General features: G+C 50.4%; 1 protein-coding gene across 1 annotated transcript; it reads left to right on the top strand.

The window, feature by feature from the left end:
• Positions 1–12,012: 12,012 nt before the first annotated feature.
• LOC144753291 (transcription factor HES-5-like) lies at positions 12,013–21,424 on the top strand. Its single transcript, XM_078641028.1, has 3 exons — positions 12,013–12,075; positions 12,320–12,500; positions 21,204–21,424. The coding sequence occupies exons 1-3, from the start codon at positions 12,013–12,015 to the stop codon at positions 21,422–21,424; spliced, it is 465 nt and encodes a 154-aa protein (XP_078497154.1).
• Positions 21,425–21,723: the final 299 nt, after the last annotated feature.

The following is a 21,723-nucleotide window of genomic DNA, read 5'->3' as shown; positions in this document are numbered from 1 at the left end:
TCCTCTAACGCATAATTCCAGTGGCCATGCTCTCAGGCAGAAGTTATCATAAAACCACGCCTCTCCTCAAATGGTAAATTTATTTAGGAAGTATCAAGTCTGTGTAGTTAGACGAGCGTGCAAAGATATATAAAATGGCAGATTCCTACAAAGGCCCATAAATCACGATTTGGTTATTTAAATGAAGGCTGGTAATGATAGTGTTGCAGCGTAAAGCTTACCAACATGTTCTTACCACTCTCACTAAATCAATATCACTCGGCCCATTTTCTAACACATCCAGATTTTATAATCCCTTTATTCTCTACCCACCATTACCGTGACTTAGGTCCTCCGACTGATCTTTTTTGTTGGGCCGATAGGGACTAGAATAATCTGAAGATAAAAAAAATTATCCTTGAAGACCTGAAAGAAATAATTGTTAACATGACCATAATCTTCTCACACCTGAAACAAAACCTTCCTTAGCCACACATATAGGCTCCTTGAGATAATAGATGAAACCAAAAGAATGAGACAGAATCGATAAAGATAATTCAGGAGAAACATTTAGCTAATGCCTCAAAAGTAATCACACAGTTTAGCACAGATCATTTCAGCAGCACGATTCAGCCTATAGTGAACATGGGAAAAATACAGATTCAGTTATTAATCATACATACCAAAGCAAGGCAGTTCGCTTCAGTTCTGTCTTAAGGTGATTCAGTCTTGAGGTGATTCAGTTCAAGTTCAAGCTACAGCACTGCATCCCAAAGCAGGAGTCAAATGACCTTTCAGCAAAAAGGGTATTTCCCCGCACACCATTGGCAGCTGACAAAGTACAGGATTTGGAGTTGCAGTGTGAAAAAAAGTTCAGTTCATTAGAGTTAATTCCACCAAGAGTGAGTGGATAAAGGGACATAGAGTGAATAATCGGAATCAAGAGTCAGTCTGACAGCATGTTAGGCAGGAAAGATAAATGACAGCCAGCCCCTGTCTCCTTCCCAGATGGGGCAATCATACTCCAAATGTTCCAGGTTTACACCCCTTAACGTATCCATTTCATCAGTTCATGGGGTTTAATTGGTCACTCACAGTGGGCTGGCCTGGAGTGATCAGTAAATCATGCAATTTCCGGATGAATTGGATAATCCTTTATTGTAAATCTAATTAGAATTCACTACGCTCCATTTAGTTAGTATCTCGCCACATCCACGGAAGTAGGAGGTACTTGTATTTGTCTATAGTCAATCCGATCCCAGGCGCCTTTCCATGGGTTTGCAAAAATATTTGCTCTAGTTCTATCTAATACAATTCTAGTGATAAGTGAGTCCATTGTTAGGAAGAACAGAAGAGAAACATTACAGAAAGTTCTCACAGGGATTAGGTGGCTGTCTCACATGTTTTTTACATTAGCGTAAGGAAAGAGAAGCTTTTGAGGCCTACATGGAACAATAGCTAAATCACTATCATTTTAATATTTATTGAAGATAATACATTTGCAATTGCATTCAATTTTCTTCGTTAATTCAGTTATGATTATCTTTTTTTTATAAAGAGTTTTCTATAGCGTCAACTAGACCCCGGAGATATCAGGTATCAGAGCGCTTTACATGAGCACCAGTTTTGTTACAGCTGGACACATTAATTTTTTGGTAGGCACGGGGACATTAAGTGAATTGCCCAGAATCACAGGATGTTGAGCGTCATTGCCGAGGCTCGAACCCAGTTCCCCAGCTTCGAGGTCTACCGCTCTAGCTGTAAGGCTACATCCTCTCCCCAAATACATGAAATACATGTCACTATTAAGCACTACTAAAAAAAAATATTTTCCTAGTCATTATTAACACGTGATCATGCAAGCATTATTTTCAACGTGCCGCTTTTTTCAATGCATGTATCATCTTCATACAAAAAACCCATATTCATTCTAAGTCAGTTCTCTTTGCAGAAAGCATTTTCTACATTTCCCTAGTACCACTATTCATATATGCGTTCATTTTAATGCACATTTTAATGTAATTATTCATGAAAACTTTGTATTATTTTTATTTTCATCTCTCTTACGACACATAAATGCATCAGCTCGAAATGTTCGCTTTTCTCACTTTGTTTACATTTTCATATCATCATTGTTTAAAACTCTGCATGCTTTAATGATGCATTTTGTGAACTCATGTTTTCGATTGAATAGGTTAACATGTCTCATCCAGTAAAAAGTGTGGTAAATGATTTTTCCAGGTAGGACTTGGTAAAGATAGATGCCACGAAACATCTACACCTCATCAATAAGCATCAAAGTAGCAACAGTATGAGTTACTGGGCTCTGGACTGCGATGGAAATGTTTGCAAAACCATAGGACCCGGATCCCCCAGGATGTCCCCGCCCCTGCCCCACAACCCTACAACCCACATACCTATCAATGACAGAGATTTGTGTGGGTTTAAAACGGCCATGTTTAATCAACATACCACATACACATGACAAGAAGTTACATTGTATAATTAGCAAAACATAAAAACACTTTAATAATTGACATTCCAAATTATCACCAACCCCCCAGCACTAAGGGGGGAGAGTCAACCTGCACAAGGTGCACCCCACCTGCGCCCTAGGGTGGTGGACCCTACCTCCGATCCTTGTCCGCCATTCTGGGGCCCACCCCCCGACCACCAGGCTGCCCAGAAACCCAGGAGGCTCGAAACCTGTCGCCCTAGCCTCCCCAGCCGGTGGTCGCCACCGTCTCCCCCCTCAATGCTGGCCTAGGGAGTACGCAGGGCTGACTGCCATCCATCGTGTGAGTAAATGTCAATGTTCGCAGGTCTCTTTACCGCAACTCCACCCTCAAACCACTAATCACAGGGACAGGTGGGTGGGAGTTTAAAATTACGCTAGGGCTAAGGTGGAGGAGGCGCAGGTCACGGGCGAGCCAGCAGTCCGGTGGGGAGAAGGGGGACAAAGAGACCGAGGTCACTGACCCCAGCCCCTAAATAGGCCTCAGTCTTCGCCCCCCTCCACCCCCACCGGAAGTGCATCACGCCGTGACCCGGAAGGACTTGGGCGGCCGGAGGCCTCGCAGCGATCCGCCCACCCAATGACTGCTGAGGGGAGGGGCGGGAACCGGGGGGCCGGGTCCTAAGAGCGCGCTTCTTTAATGTCGCGCTGGGCATAGGACTGGCCTAGGGAGTACGCAGGGCGGACTCCCATCCATCGTGTGAGTAAATGTCAATGTTCGCAGGTCTCTTTACCGCCACAAGGGTGACCCAGGGCCCTAGGTCTGTCACCCTCCCCACCTGCGTTCAGAACAAAAGACCACAGTCCTCTAATCCAGGCATCAGTGCCCAAGTCAGACAAATGTACCCCATCTTGGTGGTACATTGCTTCTCCAGAAATTATCCTGTGTGGAATCAGACATAAGCGGCCCTTCACTGAGCACAACTTGGCTAACTCCGCGTTGAACCTCCTAACGGAAACGTTCAGAGATCTGGCCCGCACTCCGGGGCCTCAGGTCCTGCGTGGAATCATGCAAGACCAGGCAATTCTGGCCAAAGGAAAGATCCGCCCTAACCATGCGAACTCCGTTAGCAATGCTTCCTTGACCGCCAGGCGTCCCCGGTCAACCATGTCATTGCCTCCCAGGTGGATGATCACCAAATCCGGGGTCTTCTGCCCCCCTCCTGCTCCCTTAATTCCTCGATGAGCCAACGTAGGTGCCGTATCCGCAAGCCCCCAACGCCCGCCACAGGAATTCCGTCCCAGCTAAGCCCGCCGGCTTCACGACTCGCCTCTGCTGCAACCGCACCGTGGCGCGCCGCACGAACGAGTGCCCAAGTACCCACACCACCTTCGCGGGCATCTTACTGGAGAGGATGGAAATGGAAAAGTTAAAAACCAGCTTCAACAAACTATATACCGTTAGTCACAACAAGTCCGGTCTAATGTATCGCTTAAAACAATTGGATGACCAACGCCCCACCCTTTTCACTGTGCCAGTTGGCAAGCCTGCCCCCGCAGCTAAAGTCGCTGCCCCAATCCTGAATGAGTGTGAGGAGTACCCTGCTCCCTCTAACCCCAACTCCCCTAAGGCCAGACCCAGAACTGCCTTAAATTGATGCTGTGACAGACAATGGCCCTGTTCATGTATGAACAAGGCTGGTCCCCCCCGTAAAGGGCGCAGCGCTAGATATGCCTGCAACTGAGCCACTGGACAAGCCACCACACCAGGAGCAGGGTTCAACTTGATGCTAGACCCCCTTCCTCCCTGATTAGTTTTGGACCTTCTGAGAATTACCTCTAGGCCCCCTGGGGAAAAAGAGGTGTCCAGGAACTGCAAGCCCCTCCCTTGGTCAGATGTAGAGGACCCCACCAGTTCGCATAATCTGAAGGCCCCATAGAAGGCCAAGGAGAAGGCAGCCCCAAATAGAGCGCATTCAAAGTGGGAGCTACAGACATTGGGCAGGGCTACTATGATGTTGGAGAGGGTTGCCACATCCAGAGGCCTGCGGCAATCTCGTCTGGGCCCTTCCAACCTGGCCCAATCTGTCAGGGCCTTCCTTACAACAAAGGAGGTACTAGGGTCACATCGCCCAGCCAATCTAGCGAAGAAACCTATCGCTGCAACATGTGCCCTTGCATAAGACACCGTCCTGCCCTGATCCCTTAAGAGCTGAAGGAAGCCATATATCGCGTCCTGAGAAAACAATTCCGGGATACCTGCATTCAGCACAAACGACCTGTAAGAGTTGAAATGTTGTTGATAAGCTCTCCTAGTGCTGTCGCTCAGTGAGGCACCTACCAGCCCCGCTAGCGCGGGGCTCCAATCGACCAAAGTGATGAAGGGAACACTGTCATTCGTTCCTCTGCTTGCGGGTGGAATCGCCGGAAGTCCTGCAACTTGGAACGAGACAGAGCATCAGCAGCATGATTATCAACCCCCGGTATGTGCGCAGCCTTAAATGTTAGATTCAATCTCAAACATTCTAACACTAGGTGTTTCAACAATCTCAACACATGCCTGGACGAGGCACCCTATCTGTTGATGGCTTCCACCACCACCATATTGTCCGACCAAAAAACTACAGACCTGTTCCTGAATCGGTCTGCCCATATGGCTACAGCTACCACAATTGGAAAAAGTTCAAGAAAGGCTATGTTCTTAGTCAAACCCACCTCATGCCACTCAGAGGGCCACTGTGCCCCGCACCAAGAAGGCCCCAATATGGCCCCAAAGCCACTGCTGCCCGCTGAATCAGTAAACAAGCCCAGCTCCTTGCTAGACACCTGTGGCGCAGGCCACACCACCTTTCCATTGAAGTCCTTCAGAAAACTCTGCCATACCATGAGATCCTCCCTCACTTCCGCCCTTAGGCACACATGGTGATGCTTGTGGGACAGCCCGTCCATGGCCCTGGCAATTGACCTGGAGAAAGGGCGCCCCATGGGGATAATCCTCAGCGCAAAATTGAGCTGACCCACCAGTACCTGTAATTGATGTAGGGTCACCTTAGGTCTTCCCAAAGCTGCCTCAATGGCCAGGGAGAAGGCCTGTACCTTGTCAAGGGGGAGCCTACACTCACCTGCCACCGTATCAATCTCAATCCCCAGGAAGGTCATGCATGTCTCGGGTCCCACTGTCTTTCCTGGTGCCAAGGGGACCCCAAACTCTTGAAACAAGGCCACTAGCTTCCCCAGAGCCCAGGCGCAAGCCTCCGAAGCGGGCGGGCCCATGACCATGAAGTCATCCAGGTAGTGGACCACCCCCTCATACCCAGTCCTGCGCGTGAAAACCCACTGCAGCATGGAGCTGAAAGTCTCAAAGTATTTGCAGGACACTGCATACCCCATTGGCATACACTTATCATAGTAGAATTGGTGATTTAATTGAAAACCCAATAGATGATAATCGCATGGGTGCACTGGTAACAAGAAGAAGGCTGATTCAATGTCTGTCTTGGCCATAATGGCCCTGGCCCTAAGTCCCTCAACTTCTGCAAGGCTGCATCAAAGGAAGAGTATGTCACCGAGCACAGGGAGGGGTCAATGGCATCGTTCACAGATGCCCCCCGGGGAGCAGAGAGGTTGTGGATCATCCTAAACTGTCCCTGCTCCTTTTTTGGAACCACCCCCAGCGGGGAACAAACAAACCCTTCCAAGGGAGGGGATGGAAAGGGGCCAGCCACCCGACCCAAGGCGCGCTCCTTCTCCACTTTCTGGGCAACTACTGTGGGGTGCCTGCGCGCTGAAAGCAAGTTGTTGCATTGCCTGACTGGAGCTACGCCCTCGGCCGGGATGCGAAAGCCTTCGGAAAAACCTAAATAGAGAACTTTGGCTGCTGTCCTGTCTGGATACTGATTCAGCCACAAAACCAGTCTCCCAATGTCCACCGGTGTGGGGAGCTTAGGGCTGCGGGGGCTTGATATCCCTGCCTCCCGTCCCTCCCGCTCCTTTTATTTCTTAACACATTTGAACTCTGGGTGGGAGGGGTGACCACAGAAAGAACAGGCATGCCTAAATCTACACTGCCCAGTGGGCCAGGTGCACATCTTCTTGTTGAACGCCCAGCACGTTCCCTTCTTCTCCCCTGGCCCTCCCTGTGAAGTCCGAAAGGGCTGCTTGGTATGCTGCTCTCTGTTGTGAACACTCTCCAACCACACGTTGACTTCCACCTGATCCCACCCTATACCTGGGTTAGCTGCCTTTGCCCACCTGAAGTCCCTGTTGTAATCTAACCATGCTGAGCCGCCTAGGGAGGCGTGGGCTGTCAAGATCTTATTAGTATAGAAGACCAATGAAACCGCCAACTCTGGCTTCCTTTCCAACATAACTGTTGTAAATACATGAAAGCCACACAGCCAATTAGTAAAGGACTCCTCTATCCTGGGCTTCCGGTCCCTGAAGGACCCTTCCTTCCCTTCCCTCTTCTTGTATTCCATCTCCCGCCTTTTAGGGCGGATAAGCGCGAATATGTCTACATGGGTAGCTAATGCTCCAGGCTGAGACAACACATTGCCCTGCCCTGCCCCAACCCCCCCGGCAACACCCTCCAGAGGTTTGATTGAATCGTCACCTGTCTTACCTCCCATGGGTGTTGACGGGCCTGCTGCCGCTGGGGGATTAAGTTCTGCCAAGGTGGTCTTGCCACGGGATTCAACTAAGAGGGCTAACTGCTTTTGAATAGTGCCTAGCGCGTCCTGTTCCACCCATCTTGGGGGAACCTAGGGAGCTATTGCCGCGTCCCCCACTATAGGATGGGCCTTGGGCGCTGCTAACTGACTAACCAGGGTGGACACTGTAGCAAGGATCTCTGCTGTGGGATCCAGTGTCGCCCCCACCTGCCCAACTGCTTGCTGTTGGGGTAAAGGGGGGGCTAGGTGTCGCCATTCTTGGTGGCTCAACCGGGGTCTGCCCTCGCGCTAATATCTTCAATGCATCCCTAATCTCTGCTAAGGCTGACCCTAACGGGTCCACCAGGGGGCCCGAATCCTTACCCCCTGGGTCCGCGCCTGTTGCCGGTGAAGGAGAGGGTGCTATATTTACAGGGATAGGGAGGGCGGAACCTACTGGACTCTCGCCCCCGCCCGCTGGCCTGTTTACAGAGCGAGCTCTGTCCCTTTTACGGTTGCTCCCCTTCCCCGCTTTGACCTGAACCCTCGGTTTTTTGATTAAAGGAGGAAAGGCAGCCCTGGGTGGTACTCCCTCCCTACGCGGGCGCTCTATGCCTTCTGCTGCTGGTTGCTCGGGCTCCGGTTCCTCATCATCACTACTCTCATGGGCATTATTGCCCAGCTTTGCCAGTATCAATTTCAGCATCTGGGCGATCTCTGGCTCCTTATCTTTTCGTTTATGGCTCACTCTCTTGGGCAAACATGTCAGTGATTCCAGTGGTTCACTGGAACCATCCCTGGGGGAACTCAAGATTCTCCTCTCAAATCCCAAGAGGATTGCAACACAATTTTATCGTTTTTGCATACGGTTCAAGTATTTATTTTTCAAAGTTCATCTTGTTACTTTTTAGCATTTTCAACATATAAGGCATTATCAATATTGCTTCATATCCAATGCATTTCAGGCATTCACATTGCCCTTCATCAGGGGACGATACTGTTAATAGAAAACATAAGAACATGATTGTAATTCACTATTATAAATCACTATAGCATAATGATGATCTATCTAGTTCAGTAAATGATATGTACATCAGTTGTTAATCATGATGAGATAAACATAAAAGTAAGAATTAATTTAGGACTTACATGCCTGCTTTGATCCTAATTGATGTGTGCTGTAAAAATAATGTGAAAAGTCGGATAATTAGCACCTGTGGATTCGCGTAAATATAGACTTCAGTGCATCTGTCCATTGCGTAAATCGCCTATCGTTTACTAACTTTGTATATGAAGTTTAACGGCCTCACGGTAGTCTCTGTGTGTCTGTCTCAGGTTCAAAGACGCCACTTCAAAAGTGTTCGCCATTGTGGTTGTGTGTTTGAAGGTGTGTCCCGATCACGTGGTGGACTGTAACTGAAGAAATACTATCACTGTGGCGTGTGTTTGTTTAGGAAAGAACTAACAATGTTGGTTTTTGTAAAGTAAATCTGCTGCGCGCTATTGAAAAAATGCTGTGCGCTCTCGAAAGAAAAGAGAGTAGAATAAAAAGTGCATGTGTTATGAAAAGAGTTGGAGTCGAACCCTGGTGTGTGTGGGTTATGTAAATGTTGCTCTAAAATGGTGTGCTATCCACCAGTGATAGTGGTTCAGGCGAAAACATACATTCATGTTAACAGCGATCACAGTTATTCCAATTGGCACCTTGGAAACATAACTATAGATAACAAGAGAATTCAATTCTGTCATTGAGTCCATGTGGTTTTTGGGTGGATAATTTATATATCCAAAATTTTTCTCTTTGTAAAAGGTATTTCGTATTGTCTCTTCCTTCAATTTGTGTGACACATTCTAAAATCATGAATTTAAGTTGTGAAACATTATGCTTTTCTTCCATGAAATGTACAGCCACTGAAGATTTAGTGTTTTTTAACCGAATGTTGGACTTGTGTTCTGTGAGTCTGATCTTAATGCGACGTTCTGTCTTTCCAACGTAAAGTTTCCCGCATGGGCATTTCAATGCAAATATGACATCACTCTCTTGGGTGGCATCTTCCCTTAATTACCTCACCTACCACTCGAGGCGAAACCAGTTGCCTGTAACAAGCTGATCCCAGCCCGGGGATACAAACTCTGCCATGCTGGGCCCCCCTACAGAGCGCTGCTCCTGTGACACACTGACTTATGCTTTGACCCTTTGTTACCCTTAGTCCCTACGCTCGCTGCGGAGTCCCTGCTTGCGGCCTCCACCCACACCCCACCAGTGCGCTGTACACGCGCCCCATCTGCTGTTCTCCCCTCAGCGCCCCACACAGCCAGCAGTTGATCCGCGCGACTAAAGGCCCCCGCCCGCAGCCACAAGAGATCGGGGCACCCAAAATAAAATGCTCGTGGCGCACCACTGCTCCGGCTCTCTGCCTCCGCGAGCGGGCTCCCCAGTCCCACGCACTCCCTTACCTGGCTTGCAGAGTCGCCGACGGAAGGACGTCACCGGCCTTTGTCGCCACGCTCCTCGTGAATCGCCGGCTCGCTTCCACCGCCGACCGCACCTCCGCATGCGATCAGGGACCGACGAACCAACGGGGCAAACAACTTCAAGTTTAAAATTACGCTAGGGCTAAGGTGGAGGAGGCGCAGGTCACGGGCGAGCCAGCAGTCCGGTGGGGAGAAGGGGGACAAAGAGACCGAGGTCACTGACCCCAGCCCCTAAATAGGCCTCGGTCTCCGCCCCCCTCCACCCCCACCGGAAGTGCGTCACACCGTGACCCGGAAGGACTTGGGCGGCCGGAGGCCTCGCGACGATCCGCCCGCCCAATGACTGCTGAGGGGAGGGGCGGGAACCGGAGGGCCGGGCCCTAAGAGCGCGCTTCTTTAATGTCGCGCTGGGCATACCCCAGACAGGTGAAAAGTGCTGCAGGGCCATATGTGCGGGTTTGATTACAATATAATCCCCACTTAACAATTACAATAACGTGAAATATATCTCATTCTTAGCCTACCCCACCCATACCTCACTTGCATGTAAAACAGTGACATATCTCAAATTGATCGGGCTCTCCTTCAGAATACGATGAGGGGTCCCTGTGACTCCCATATCGCACAGTTATCCATAGACTTTAGACTGAATTGGGACCCCTTGGCCGTGTCCCGTCCCCAACCAGTGCTTAATTTGAGTTGGTGGTTTCCGGTCCTCAGGACCAGCACTTAATCATCAACACGGACGCTTTTCATGAGCATCATTAAGGACACAGGGAGATTAAGTGATCTGCCCACAAACATAGGATGCTGAGCCAACACCGAGACCGCAACCTGCTTTCCCAGCTCCAAAGTCAGCAGCTCTGGCCATTACGCCAGCTCCTTCCCCCACTTTCATGGTTAGTAGTTGGTTCTGTTTTAGGCGGTGCTAACAGGAGAAACAGGCTGGTGCAAGCTGCCTACTGACGAGAGCCCCAGCACATATTTTTTTTTACGAATTAACCACTGTCCCCAACCCCTAAAAGTACGGAGGCCTAGGGCCACAAATCACTTTAGCCAGCCCCTTCTTCAGCGCCATCACGCGGCTCGCACGTGCGCATGAGGAGGGATGAAACGAGGACGGATGCGTCTGTCCCCCCCCCCCAGGTCTGTGAAGTGCGAGAGCTCACTTCACACGCCACCGCCAGAGTGGCTGTCGCTGTTGTGATTGTTCCCGGCATGCAAGTGTGAGCACGTGTTTCACGAACAGCTGCTAGATCCATCTGACGCCCCCTGCAGGGCTCGCCGAGGGTTGGAGCTTACACACCAGGGAGAATAGTGGTCACTGCCCCCATCCCCCCAAAAAAGCCCAGCATGCGGCTCTTGTTGAGAATTATTAGAGCAGCCCTGTCAAAGTTTCGTGTTTACTGTCTCTTGAAAGATTACAAAGGCCCTACTAGCGCCGTACACCGTGAACTCACAAAAAGCCAGTACCCAGGAGGGAAGTACCTGTTCATTAGCCCCAGGCTGTTGCGGGGATGTGTGGGGGGGGGCATGGTGCACTACACACCAAAATCTGCTTTGGCAAACTGTCCACTCTACTCCCAACCTGCAGGGTAACTCGACTACACTGGAGCCGCACATGTATGCTTGGGTCGCGGAAACCTATCCTGCTCGGACTGCCCCCCTCCCTAAAAACCGGCCTGCTGGGCAAATGCCACAGCGCTATAAAGGCCGGCCGTGCTGGGGGTCTCTCAAGATGGCGTCCAGCGGTTGAGGCTCAGACTGACACTGGTACATGAGTGCCCTGGGGAGAAGGGCCTAATATAGTGTGACACACTTCTATTGTAGCCCTCTGAAAGGGACGGATGGGCGACAGTATGGGAAGCAGTGGGGGACATCAGCCCAGGTTACGCCTCAGCGACGTGGTTAAGAACCCACAGGCGATGTCCAGGTAAAGATCAAAAAACAAGGTGGAAACAATTGGAGCTGATTCCAGGCGAACAGAATCTAAAGCAATGTAACACATAATTGAAATTGAGTTCATGTGAACAACATTTTAAAAAACACAACGTAAACACCAATTGGCATTGATTACAAACGCATTCCAGTCGAACCAGGCGCAGGTGCGCCCTGGGGTGAATATGCGCGGCCATGGCTGCACCGGATCTATCACTCGGACACACCTGGAACAATAAACGCGAGGTACAGGTAAAGAGCTTTTACAAACTCTGCACCTACAGATTCACGGCATTCCCCAGATGTCCCCCCCCCCCCCTGTAATGTGCCACACTTCCATTGTCCCTGCTGCTCTCTGATTGGCTGCTGAGTGTGGGAACCTCTCTCCAGCCCCAGACCCACACATTACCCTGCAGGCGGAGGGGGATAAAGAGGGCCGGAGGGAGCGAGCTCTTCAGACACCGATCACTGTGGGTTCAGTGCAGAGACCCCGCTCTTCACCCCACACCGGGCAAGATGGCGCCTTTCAGCACCGAGAGGAACTATGAAGAGGAGCGCGAGGAGAGAGACTTTAGAAAGGTAAGAGTCTGGACATTAATGTGCAAGATGCATATTTATGTTGTACTATAGGGAAATTATACTACTTTCAAAGCAGCAATTTATATGTAATGTATTAAGTAGTAGCGGCTTTTTGTTTGCCTTATCAAATTAGTGTAATAATTAGCATTAGCATTTCATTCAACTCGTATTGACAAGGACGTAACCGCAGTCAAATTGCAAGAGTTTTCTAATTAAATAACAAATCCACCTTTTCTCTCTGCAGCTTCGGAAGCCAGCGGTGGAGAAGCTGAGGAGAGATCGCATCAACAGCAGCATTGAGCAGCTGAGGATGTTACTGCAGAGAGAGTTTGAGGAACATGAACTTCCGCCCAAAGCAGAGAAAGCGGATATCCTGGAAATGGCCGTGACGTACCTGGCCCAGCGCGTACAGACACCGGCGCCAGGTGAGAGGCAGTAAACTAAAGGGTTAAACGGTTGAGGGTGCAGCAAAGAGATCAGGCGGGGGGAGGGAGTCATGTTTGGGGTTAAAATTAAGATGCAACCATCAAGAATAGGTGGTTGGTGGTACTCAATCTAGGCTTATGTCTTTTTAAAAGTACCTGGTTTAAAGTTTTCACCTGTATACCTCCCCCCCCCTATCTCCAGTGCCATTAAATAAGCTACGATTTGAACACACGAGTATTAACAGTTCTAGCTGACATCCGACTCCAACAAAAATACAAAGTAGAATACTGTTTACAAAGATTCAAAGTGGACGACAGTGTATTGCCTGCGATAGTCCTTGTAGATCTTGTTCTATAATAGAAAGTCTGTTCTGTGTTGTCACTTCCTGCTGTGAGATTGTCCAAACTGTAATGCCCAGCATAAGTTAGCAGTCTAGTGCTGAAACCTGTATTCACACTTAACACCCACCCACCACTGATGTCACTGGTCATGTGACACAGCATCAATAAAAGAGGCCGAGCGCACGTGCTCTGGGCCAGTTGCACCAGACCTCCAGTGTGTCCTGTGTCAGCATGTGTGTGCCTGCCAGCATGTGGGCCTAGGGCCCATCACAGCCCCTTACAATGGCGACGAGGCGGTAACGCGATGCCACGCGTGCCAGCCGTGAAAGCATCGTGAAGGAAAAAGGAAAGGGGAGCTGCCTGCAGCAAACAAGGCACACCCCTAAGAAGACGTGAGCCGGCCGCCGCGAGGCCCACGAGGCGTGTGAAGAGCCTCGGGCCTGGAGGAAAAGAGGGAGGTGACTGGGAGCTCACCCCGCACCTCCTGTGCCCAGCGTGTGTGCCCCCTGCCTGGGGCGAAGAAAGAGACCAGCGCGGAGCCCAACCACGTGGCTGAACAGGCCCGTCGGCCGAAGGTGAGCCCCGGCCGTGACCGGCAATGTAAGCGGAGCCCACCCGCAATGAACTACACACATGTACTGTGCCCCAGAAGTTGACTTTAATTGAGCAAGGCTCGCGGAGCCCACCCGCGGCCTGCCTGCAGCGTCTGCGGTCCCCCCCCCGCCGCGCCGCGTGTGAGGAGAGGCGGCCGCGGCGAGGGTGAATGAGAGTTAATGAAAGCAGGACCAGCGGAGCCCACCCGCGGGCTGCATGCGGCGTCCCCCATCCCCCGCCGCACAACGTGTGCTAAATGGGGCGGCGGGGCGGAGAATTTTAAAAGAAAGCACCCGCAGCGTGAGGGGAGCTGCTGGGTGCCTAGTGAACTAAACTAAAGTAGCAGCGGAGCGCTAATCGCGCTGATGACTCCCCGCCCGCGCCGCGTATGAAGTGTGGCTGCGGCGGTGGGGGAGGGGAGGCGACAATGACGGCACCCGGCCGTAGCCGGTGAAAAGGAGCGACAGCCGCCCCCGCGGCCTGCACCAGCGCTTGTCTGTCGGAGCCGACCGGCAGTGAGGCAGAGGAGAGGCGGCCTAGACTGAGGGTGAGCGGCGGAGTGAAGGAACTGGTGCACCCACAGCATGCAGTGAGCTGCCGGGCGAGTGAAAGACTGAGAGGAGGCTATAAGCGGGGAGGCGCAATTAGAAGTAAGTGCCCCATTGCGCCGTAACGTATCCAAGCCCTGGTACCCTAAAACAATGCAAATCAAATGTACCTTGGAGCAGAGAGCACGCCAGCCTGCTGCGAGGTTGCGGCGGCAGAGGGCAAAGAAGAGTGTATTGATGGCGCAGAGACCCTGCTGCGCCGGCCTGAAGCTTGTGTCCCTGTGCAGCCAAGGAGCGTGAGGAGCCTGCCGTGAAGGCTGAACAGCCCCGGGTGTGAACACAAGTACACCCGGGCAGGCAGGACGAACAGAGGGCAGGGAGAGACACTTACGGTGGTCCTGGTGCCCCATTCCCCGACTGTAGGAAAACCCAATACCGGCCACAACAGAGGAAGTCGCACAACGAAGAGAAAAACAGCCGGTACCTGCCGAGGAGCTTTCCCGCCATCTAGTGGCCAACATCCAAAATTGCACCTGCACAATAAAAGACACTGACAGCAAAGTGACTTGCCACAAGGTAATCGGTGACAATAGACTGAAAGGCAAAGGGGTGCCCAGAAGAGACACAGCAGCGTAGAATTGAAGGACAGCTGCGTACAGCTGAAAAAGCAACCAAAAGCACCTGCTAATAGAAAAGAAAACACTGCCACGTAGTGGCCAGCAGGCGATATCGCGCCCACCAGTGAAATAAGCAATGTGATGGCTGCAATGAGGTGAAGGGCACAAATACTTCAGACAGGTGCCAAAGATTAGTTAGCAGAAGCAGACTAAAGCTAGAGTGAGGACAAAGAAAAGAATAGCAAAAAGGAACTGAAAGACAAAACGGAGCCTGGCACAAGTGACGTCCAGAGACTGATGGAGAACCACCTGCTGGTCAGGTGGCTACTCGTAAGAAAAGAGGAACGCGCCACAAAGTGCAAGGAAGCACTGGAAGAACTCCTAAGGGAAAGACAGCCATAATCACACGACGGAGAGAGCAGTGACGTCTTGTGGACACAGGCGAGTCGATCCAAAGTATCAAGTACCCGACGACACGGACGAACAAAGGAGCAGAATACCAGTGGCTGTCGACGCCACCGCAAGGAGTAAGAGGAGGATCTAAAGTGCGACACGGCCAACAGCTGCGTAAGTGAAAGAGCAGTGACCGTGATCAAGTGCAAGAAAGCACCAGTAGTGCCGCAAGGAGTAAGAGGAGGACCTAAAGTGCGACACGGCCAGGAGCTGCGTAAGTGAAAGAGCAGTGACCGTGATCAAGTGCAAGAAAGCAACAGTAGTGCCGCAAGGAGTAAGAGGAGGATCTAAAGTGTGACACGGCCAGGAGCTGCGTAAGTGAAAGAGCAGTGACCGTGGTCAAGTGCAAGAAGGCACCAGGAGTGCCCAAAGTGCTCAAAGAGGAGAGCGAGGAATGAAGGTCAGCACCGCGACGCCAGAAGCGACAGGTGCTATCCAGCAAGCGTGAGGAAGACGCCAGGAGACAGCGCAGGTATTCTCCAGAAAGCGTGAGGAAGACGCCAGGAGACTGCGCAAGAATGCGACAGGAGTGCAAGAAAGTGATGCTACACAGCGACGCGCCGAGGAGACCGGGACGGTGAATAGCGACCAGGAAAAGATAGCACAGCATGAATACTCATGCCGAAGGTGAAAGCCGAACACCCAGGATGGTCGCCAAGGAAAGAAAAGAATCAACTGAGAAGATGGCGACAACCGGTCCAGTCACTAGAAGAAAAGACCAACGTCTGAGAGCCATGCCCAGAACAGAGGGAAACAGGTGGAGTGCACGCTACCTGGAGAAGACTGGCGGGGAAGGCCAAGGCAGTACAGTGACCAGACCACGTCGCAGGAAGGAACAAGGAGAACAAGCATTGAAAATGCAATAGGTCTCGCAATAGAAGAGTTTAACTTTTTTCGTTTTGCAAATGGATGAGTGGCGTTGCGTGGATGAGTGGCGTTGCGTGGATGAGTGGTGTTGCGTGGATGAGTGGCGTGTGAGAGTGGCGTTGCGTGTGAGAGTGGCGTTGCGTGTGAGAGTGGCGTTGCGTGTGAGAGTGGCGTTGCGTGTGTGAGTGACGTTGCGTGGGTGAGTGGGGTTGGAATGCAATAGGTTTCGCATTAGAAAAGTTGTAGTTATTGGTCTTGTAAATGACAATTTATTTATTTTTTCGTTGTTAAAATTGCTAAATTGATGGCTTTGTCATTTACAATGCCAATAGTTATAACTTTTGCGAATGTGACACCTATAGCATTTGGAATGCAACATGTTTTGTATTTATGTGACTTATATGGCAGCTCTGGTCGTTAAAAATTGCTAAATTGATGGCTTTGTCATTTACAATGCCAATAGTTATAACTTTTGCGAATGTGACACCTATAGCATTTGGAATGCAACATGTTTTGTATTTATGTGACTTATATGGCAGCTCTGGTCGTTATGCTACATCTCTAGATAGTTTTATCTTTCGCAAATGTGACACCTATTGTAACACAATATGTGTTGTGAGTGAGGGTGAGGGGTTGAGGGTGAGTGAGGGTGAGGGGTTGAGGGTGAGTGAGGGTGAGGGGTTGAGGGTGAGTGAGGGTGAGGGGTTGAGGGTGAGTGAGGGTGAGTGAGTGAGGGTGAGGGTGGGTGAGGGTGGGTGAGGGTGAGTGAGGGTGAGTGAGGGTGAGGGGTTGAGGGTGAGTGAGGGTGAGGGGTTGAGGGTGAGGGGTTGAGGGTGAGTGAGGGTGAGTGAGGGTGAGTGAGGGTGAGGGTGAGTGTGGGTGAGGGTTTGAGGGTGAGTGAGGGTGAGTGAGGGTGAGTGTTATTAATTGTACATATGGGAACTATTTGGGGGAAAGTGCAGACGCCAACCTGCAGCAACCCAGCTCGGGTCACAAAGAAATATGCCAGGCTAAGAGAACATATTACAGTAAGCAAGCGGATACTTGCGCCCAATATGGAATGGCAGCTGTCAGTGAACGTGTAGTGTTGTTAGTGCCCATTATTAGTGTGTTATCACTGCGGTAGACACAGCTGTGCGGTTACAGTAGCACGCCACTCCTAGTTAGTGCTGTGATGGTACTGTTCACTGTTTATGTATTAATGGCAGCTGTTAGAGTGTTGGCAGTGTCCACTGTTGACCCCTGAGATAGAACGTAGAGCAGATAGGTAGGAGGCAGCAGGGCCAAGTGAGGTAGGTAAAAGTAGCTGCTGGCAGCATTACTTCCCTGGCTGTCCTGCTCTATGAATCGATCTACACTGGATCCCAGACTTGAAGCGCAAACTGGAGAGCTGCGGGGGGGCAGGCACCTCCTGGATTAGCAGTTGGAGCAGGACATTATATTTGGAAACGGGTGTGGAGCGACAGAAAGTGGGGGGGATGGGAGAGAAAACAGCCAGAGGAAAAAATTTGAAAAAGGCCTATGGAAACGCAGTGAAATGAAAGGGGGAAGCCACCTAGGAAGAGCCTGGGTAAGCGGAGTAGGAAAGCCCGTATTTTGCTTTGCGGTTTATTTTCGTATTATGTTTCGCTCTGGATTGTATATCTGTTGACAGCTTAATGTCCTTTTGGGCGTGTAATCAGTGTAATCAGTTATTTCCTGCAGCGCAGCATTTTGTTCTTTATGTAAGGGAGTGAGTTTTTTTTTCACAAAATGGGTGTAGTGGCACAATTACGAACAATCTTACTCTTAAATAACAAGCCGTGAGGGGCGGTAGGTGTTTGGGGAAGATATACGGGAGAGTAACTTAACTGCAAGCAGCGCCGTGTGCCAGTGAGTCGCTGTAAAGCCTTGAATACATAAACACCAAGACTAACCTTCCAAACACTTTTAGTTTGCTAAAACTGAATTTATTTTCACATAAAAAAGGAATTTTTGTTCTAAATAGGAACATAAAGCAGGTAATAATTTGCTAAAGCTATATTTTGCATATTTACAATACCATCACACATTTACATGGACGCACGGGAACACACACTTAGGGTGCCTGTTGATTTTAGAAACTATAGCAACTTTTGTTTTGCAGGAATGTGGGATATGCACCTGGGGGAGGGGAAAGGAGCCGAGAAAAGCTAACACTGCTCACTGCATTTGTATTAATGCAGCGCATTATTTCCGGATCGTGGCGCTGAAGCAGATTAACGACGGAATTACTAGGATTTGCCCAAATGCATCCATGTGACACTGCCTTCTAGTCTCAGCAACGCACAAGCATTGTGGGACATGTAGTTTCAGGTTTTACATTAATCAGGACCTACAAGTCAGGCCGGTCTAGAATATAAATTACAGTTTGAAACAAAATATAGTTAAGGCGGGCTGAGGCGGTTATATACGACGCGGGTCATCTGTCTGTGACTGGATGAACTACGATGCTTAAATCCGCCCAGCTTTCTCTCGTTATTCAGTTACCCCCAATAGTGAAGTCGGCTCAATAACTACTAAGTGGAGCCCTGCAACGTGCTATTGTTATTTTGTACTTTTAACTGTGCAATGGCACCATCACCATGCTTTAAGAACAGGAGATTGCCTAGCGAGATGTATATGGCCTTATTTGTAATGGTAAAACCTGAAACTACTAGTCCCAGACTGCAAAGCGTCCTCTCCTAAAACATTAGAATCATTTTAAAGGTGGAAAACAAAACTGCATGGTCCAGTATGCACATTAGTTCCCCGGACTCATCACAGCTTTCCCCACCATGCATACAAGAAGCTAGGGCAAGATCTTTAATCCCAAAATCTTTTTTATTAAAACAAGCTCAAGTTGAATAGATACTTTTCATTGTTAATCATGCATGCAATACAGTTGTCAATTTGTGTAACATTTGTTGGATGTCAAGTACATTCATCGACCCCCAAGAGCGACCCTAGGGTCGGCTACAAGAGTTTATGGCCAGAGCGGCAACTTTAGATGTATATGAAACAGGCAAGATCGATTATACATCCATACATTTAATACACACTTTTAGGCACCTCAACTCCCTCTGTATTTGCGCCACTGAGACCAGACCTTCTCCCACTTCTACTTGACGATTTCTGACTATTTAGGACAGTAAAGATTATGGGTGTGGTGCTGTTAAACAATCAAACAGAAAAAGGACTGGATCAGCTAAATCAATAATTGCTCAAGTTTACCATATTGAGGGCCAATATGTTCTGACTCATCCAAGTGAATGTTGATGAGGAATCATAATACGCCCACAATGCAAAAGTAAATGACAAGCTGCGAACAAAGCATCCGAAAGCAGCCTAAAGGGGAGAAAGGAGGGGTGAGTGTAAGCCGAGGTCACACGGCGGGCAGGGGAGGGGGCGGAGCGGGGAGAGCGAGAGCGGCATGTGGGTGTAAAGAAGCCGGGCAGGGGAGGGGGCGGAGCGGGGAGAGTGAGAGCGGCATGTGGGTGTGAAGAAGCCGGCCGGGCAGGGGAGGGGGCGGAGCGGAGCGGGGAGAGCGAGAGCGGCATGTGGGTGTGAAGAAGCCGGGCCTTTGAAGTGAAGCTAAGCTTCACTTCAAAGGTGTCGGAGGAATGCGGGCGGCTGTGCACGCGCTTTTAAGCTCAATGCACATGCGCATTGAGCTTAAAAGTCACGGGCACTGCAAGGAATCGCCACGATTCCTTGCTTCGTAGTTAAACGTTGTTTGAGCCGCAATAGGCTCGCAAGCTCGATGCGCATGCGCATCGACAGGCGAGACCTAAAAAGGGCGAGACGCCAAAATGAAAATGAAGAAGGAACAGTAGAAAAGGTCGCAACGCTACCCCTGGATGTGAGTGACAAGGAGACAGTGTCCTAGGACAAGACCAGGATGACACGTGCAGAGTGCGCAACTGCATGGGGAAGCCTGGCCAGAGAAGATGAAGGAAAAGGGACGAGGGTTCGTCGTGAGAAAAGGAGAAGAGAAGAAGAAGGATCGTAGTGGCACACCGCCACCCAAGAAAGGAAGAAAGGAGGAATCGGAATGGCAAGCTGCCACTGCAAGAAGAAGTCGCCCCTGCGGAAAGAAGCAAAGTGACAAGCACTGGAACACCTGAGTGCAAAGGAAGACCAGCCTGGCAAGAGCACCGGCAGTGCAGACCAAAGACAACCACCTACGAGCCATCCATCCACAAGGCGATCGCAGAAGAGAGCAAGCTAGACGGTTGGCGACATCAACCTCTGTGGTTTGAGCGGAAGATGTGGATGACGAGACTAATCAGGCCTCTGGAGGTTGAGGACCTGACCTACCTCGAACCAGCCCGTGACAAACCAGAATCGGAGGCCTCGAGGGACTCTGGTGGCAGCAAGTCCCGCACGGGAGACAGATCTACCGATGCACGTCTGCAGGACCCAAGGGGATGAAAGCCTCGCGAGCGATGAGAAGAGTCTACAACCCAACCTTCAGGTGGAACTAGGACACGACGGTGAAGCTCGTGGAGCGCCCTGCTCACGGCCCGAAGGCTATGGTGGAGCACCACGACCGAAGACACCAGTCCAGTGGACGCCTGGCAAAGAGGTCCTCCCGGACATCTGGTGAGAGAGGAATACCGGCGAGAGGGGCATCCTAGTGAGAGGGATGTGTGCACCTACTCTACTCATCTGCCAAGAGTCAACATGAAAAGCCTGCCCGGAAGAATATAACGAAGCCAGAAGAGAGAACAAAACCAGAAGACTGTCAACACCTGTATCATCTAGTTATCTCTCATCACTAACGGAGCAAAGCAAAGGCAGGGCTGAGAACAGCAGACAGACAGCACAGCCAAGGAACGAACCCGCCGAACAACTGCGGACCGTGCCTCCGAGAACTGCAAGTCCAGAATACAAGAACTATACTGCCTGCGGTTTGCAAGCAGCCAAAGAGACTCATTTTGAAACGCAAGTCCAGTGTTATTTTCTGTGTTTTCTTTCCCCCACAGGTTTTGGACTTTTTCTGTTTGGTTTAATTTTTAACCAATTTGGAAAGGGATGTAATGCCCAGCATAAGTTAGCAGTCTAGTGCTGAAACCTGTATTCACACTTAACACCCACCCACCACTGATGTCACTGGTCATGTGACACAGCATCAATAAAAGAGGCCGAGCGCACGTGCTCTGGGCCAGTTGCACCAGACCTCCAGTGTGTCCTGTGTCAGCATGTGTGTGCCTGCCAGCATGTGGGCCTAGGGCCCATCACAGCCCCTTACACAAACATTAACCCCTCGTCTCTCCCTGCAGCCGCGGCCTCCAGTGAAGGTCACTCCCGATGCCTCCAGGACTCTCTGCTCTTCCTCTCCCTCCACGGAGCCCCCGCAGAGACCCGGACGAAGCTGCTGCGGGCCCTCCATAGACCTGCGGCCGCAGCAGAGGCGGTGTGTCCTTCTCGGCCTCCGTCCTGTCCCAGCAGCACTAAAGAGCCCGCCCAGGACAGCCCCAGAGTCCCGTGGAGACCCTGGTAATGCGGGGGCCGCAGCCTGGACTTTTCTTCGGACTTCTTTCGAGGCCTCGGTCCTCTCTGAGGGGGAATATTCATTCTCGGGTCTGGAGCGCGCCCTGCTGGGCAGGGGAGTTACTGCACTCCAAGGAGCGGAGTTAAGAGTGACTGTATATCCTCACAGGATGGAGACAGTGTGAATGTTATATCCTCGCAGGATAGACAATTTATATTATTTCCTCATAGAATGGATAATTTATGAATGTTATATCCTTAAAGGATGGACAGTGTGTATACTATATCCTGATAGTATGGACAATGTGT

Source organism: Lissotriton helveticus, chromosome 5_1 (assembly GCF_964261635.1).
Source record: "Lissotriton helveticus chromosome 5_1, aLisHel1.1, whole genome shotgun sequence".
In the NCBI taxonomy this organism is placed as follows: Eukaryota; Metazoa; Chordata; class Amphibia; order Caudata; family Salamandridae; genus Lissotriton; species Lissotriton helveticus.
The sequence above is the reverse complement of the archived record's forward strand: the minus strand, read 5'-3'. Positions and strand labels throughout refer to the sequence as shown.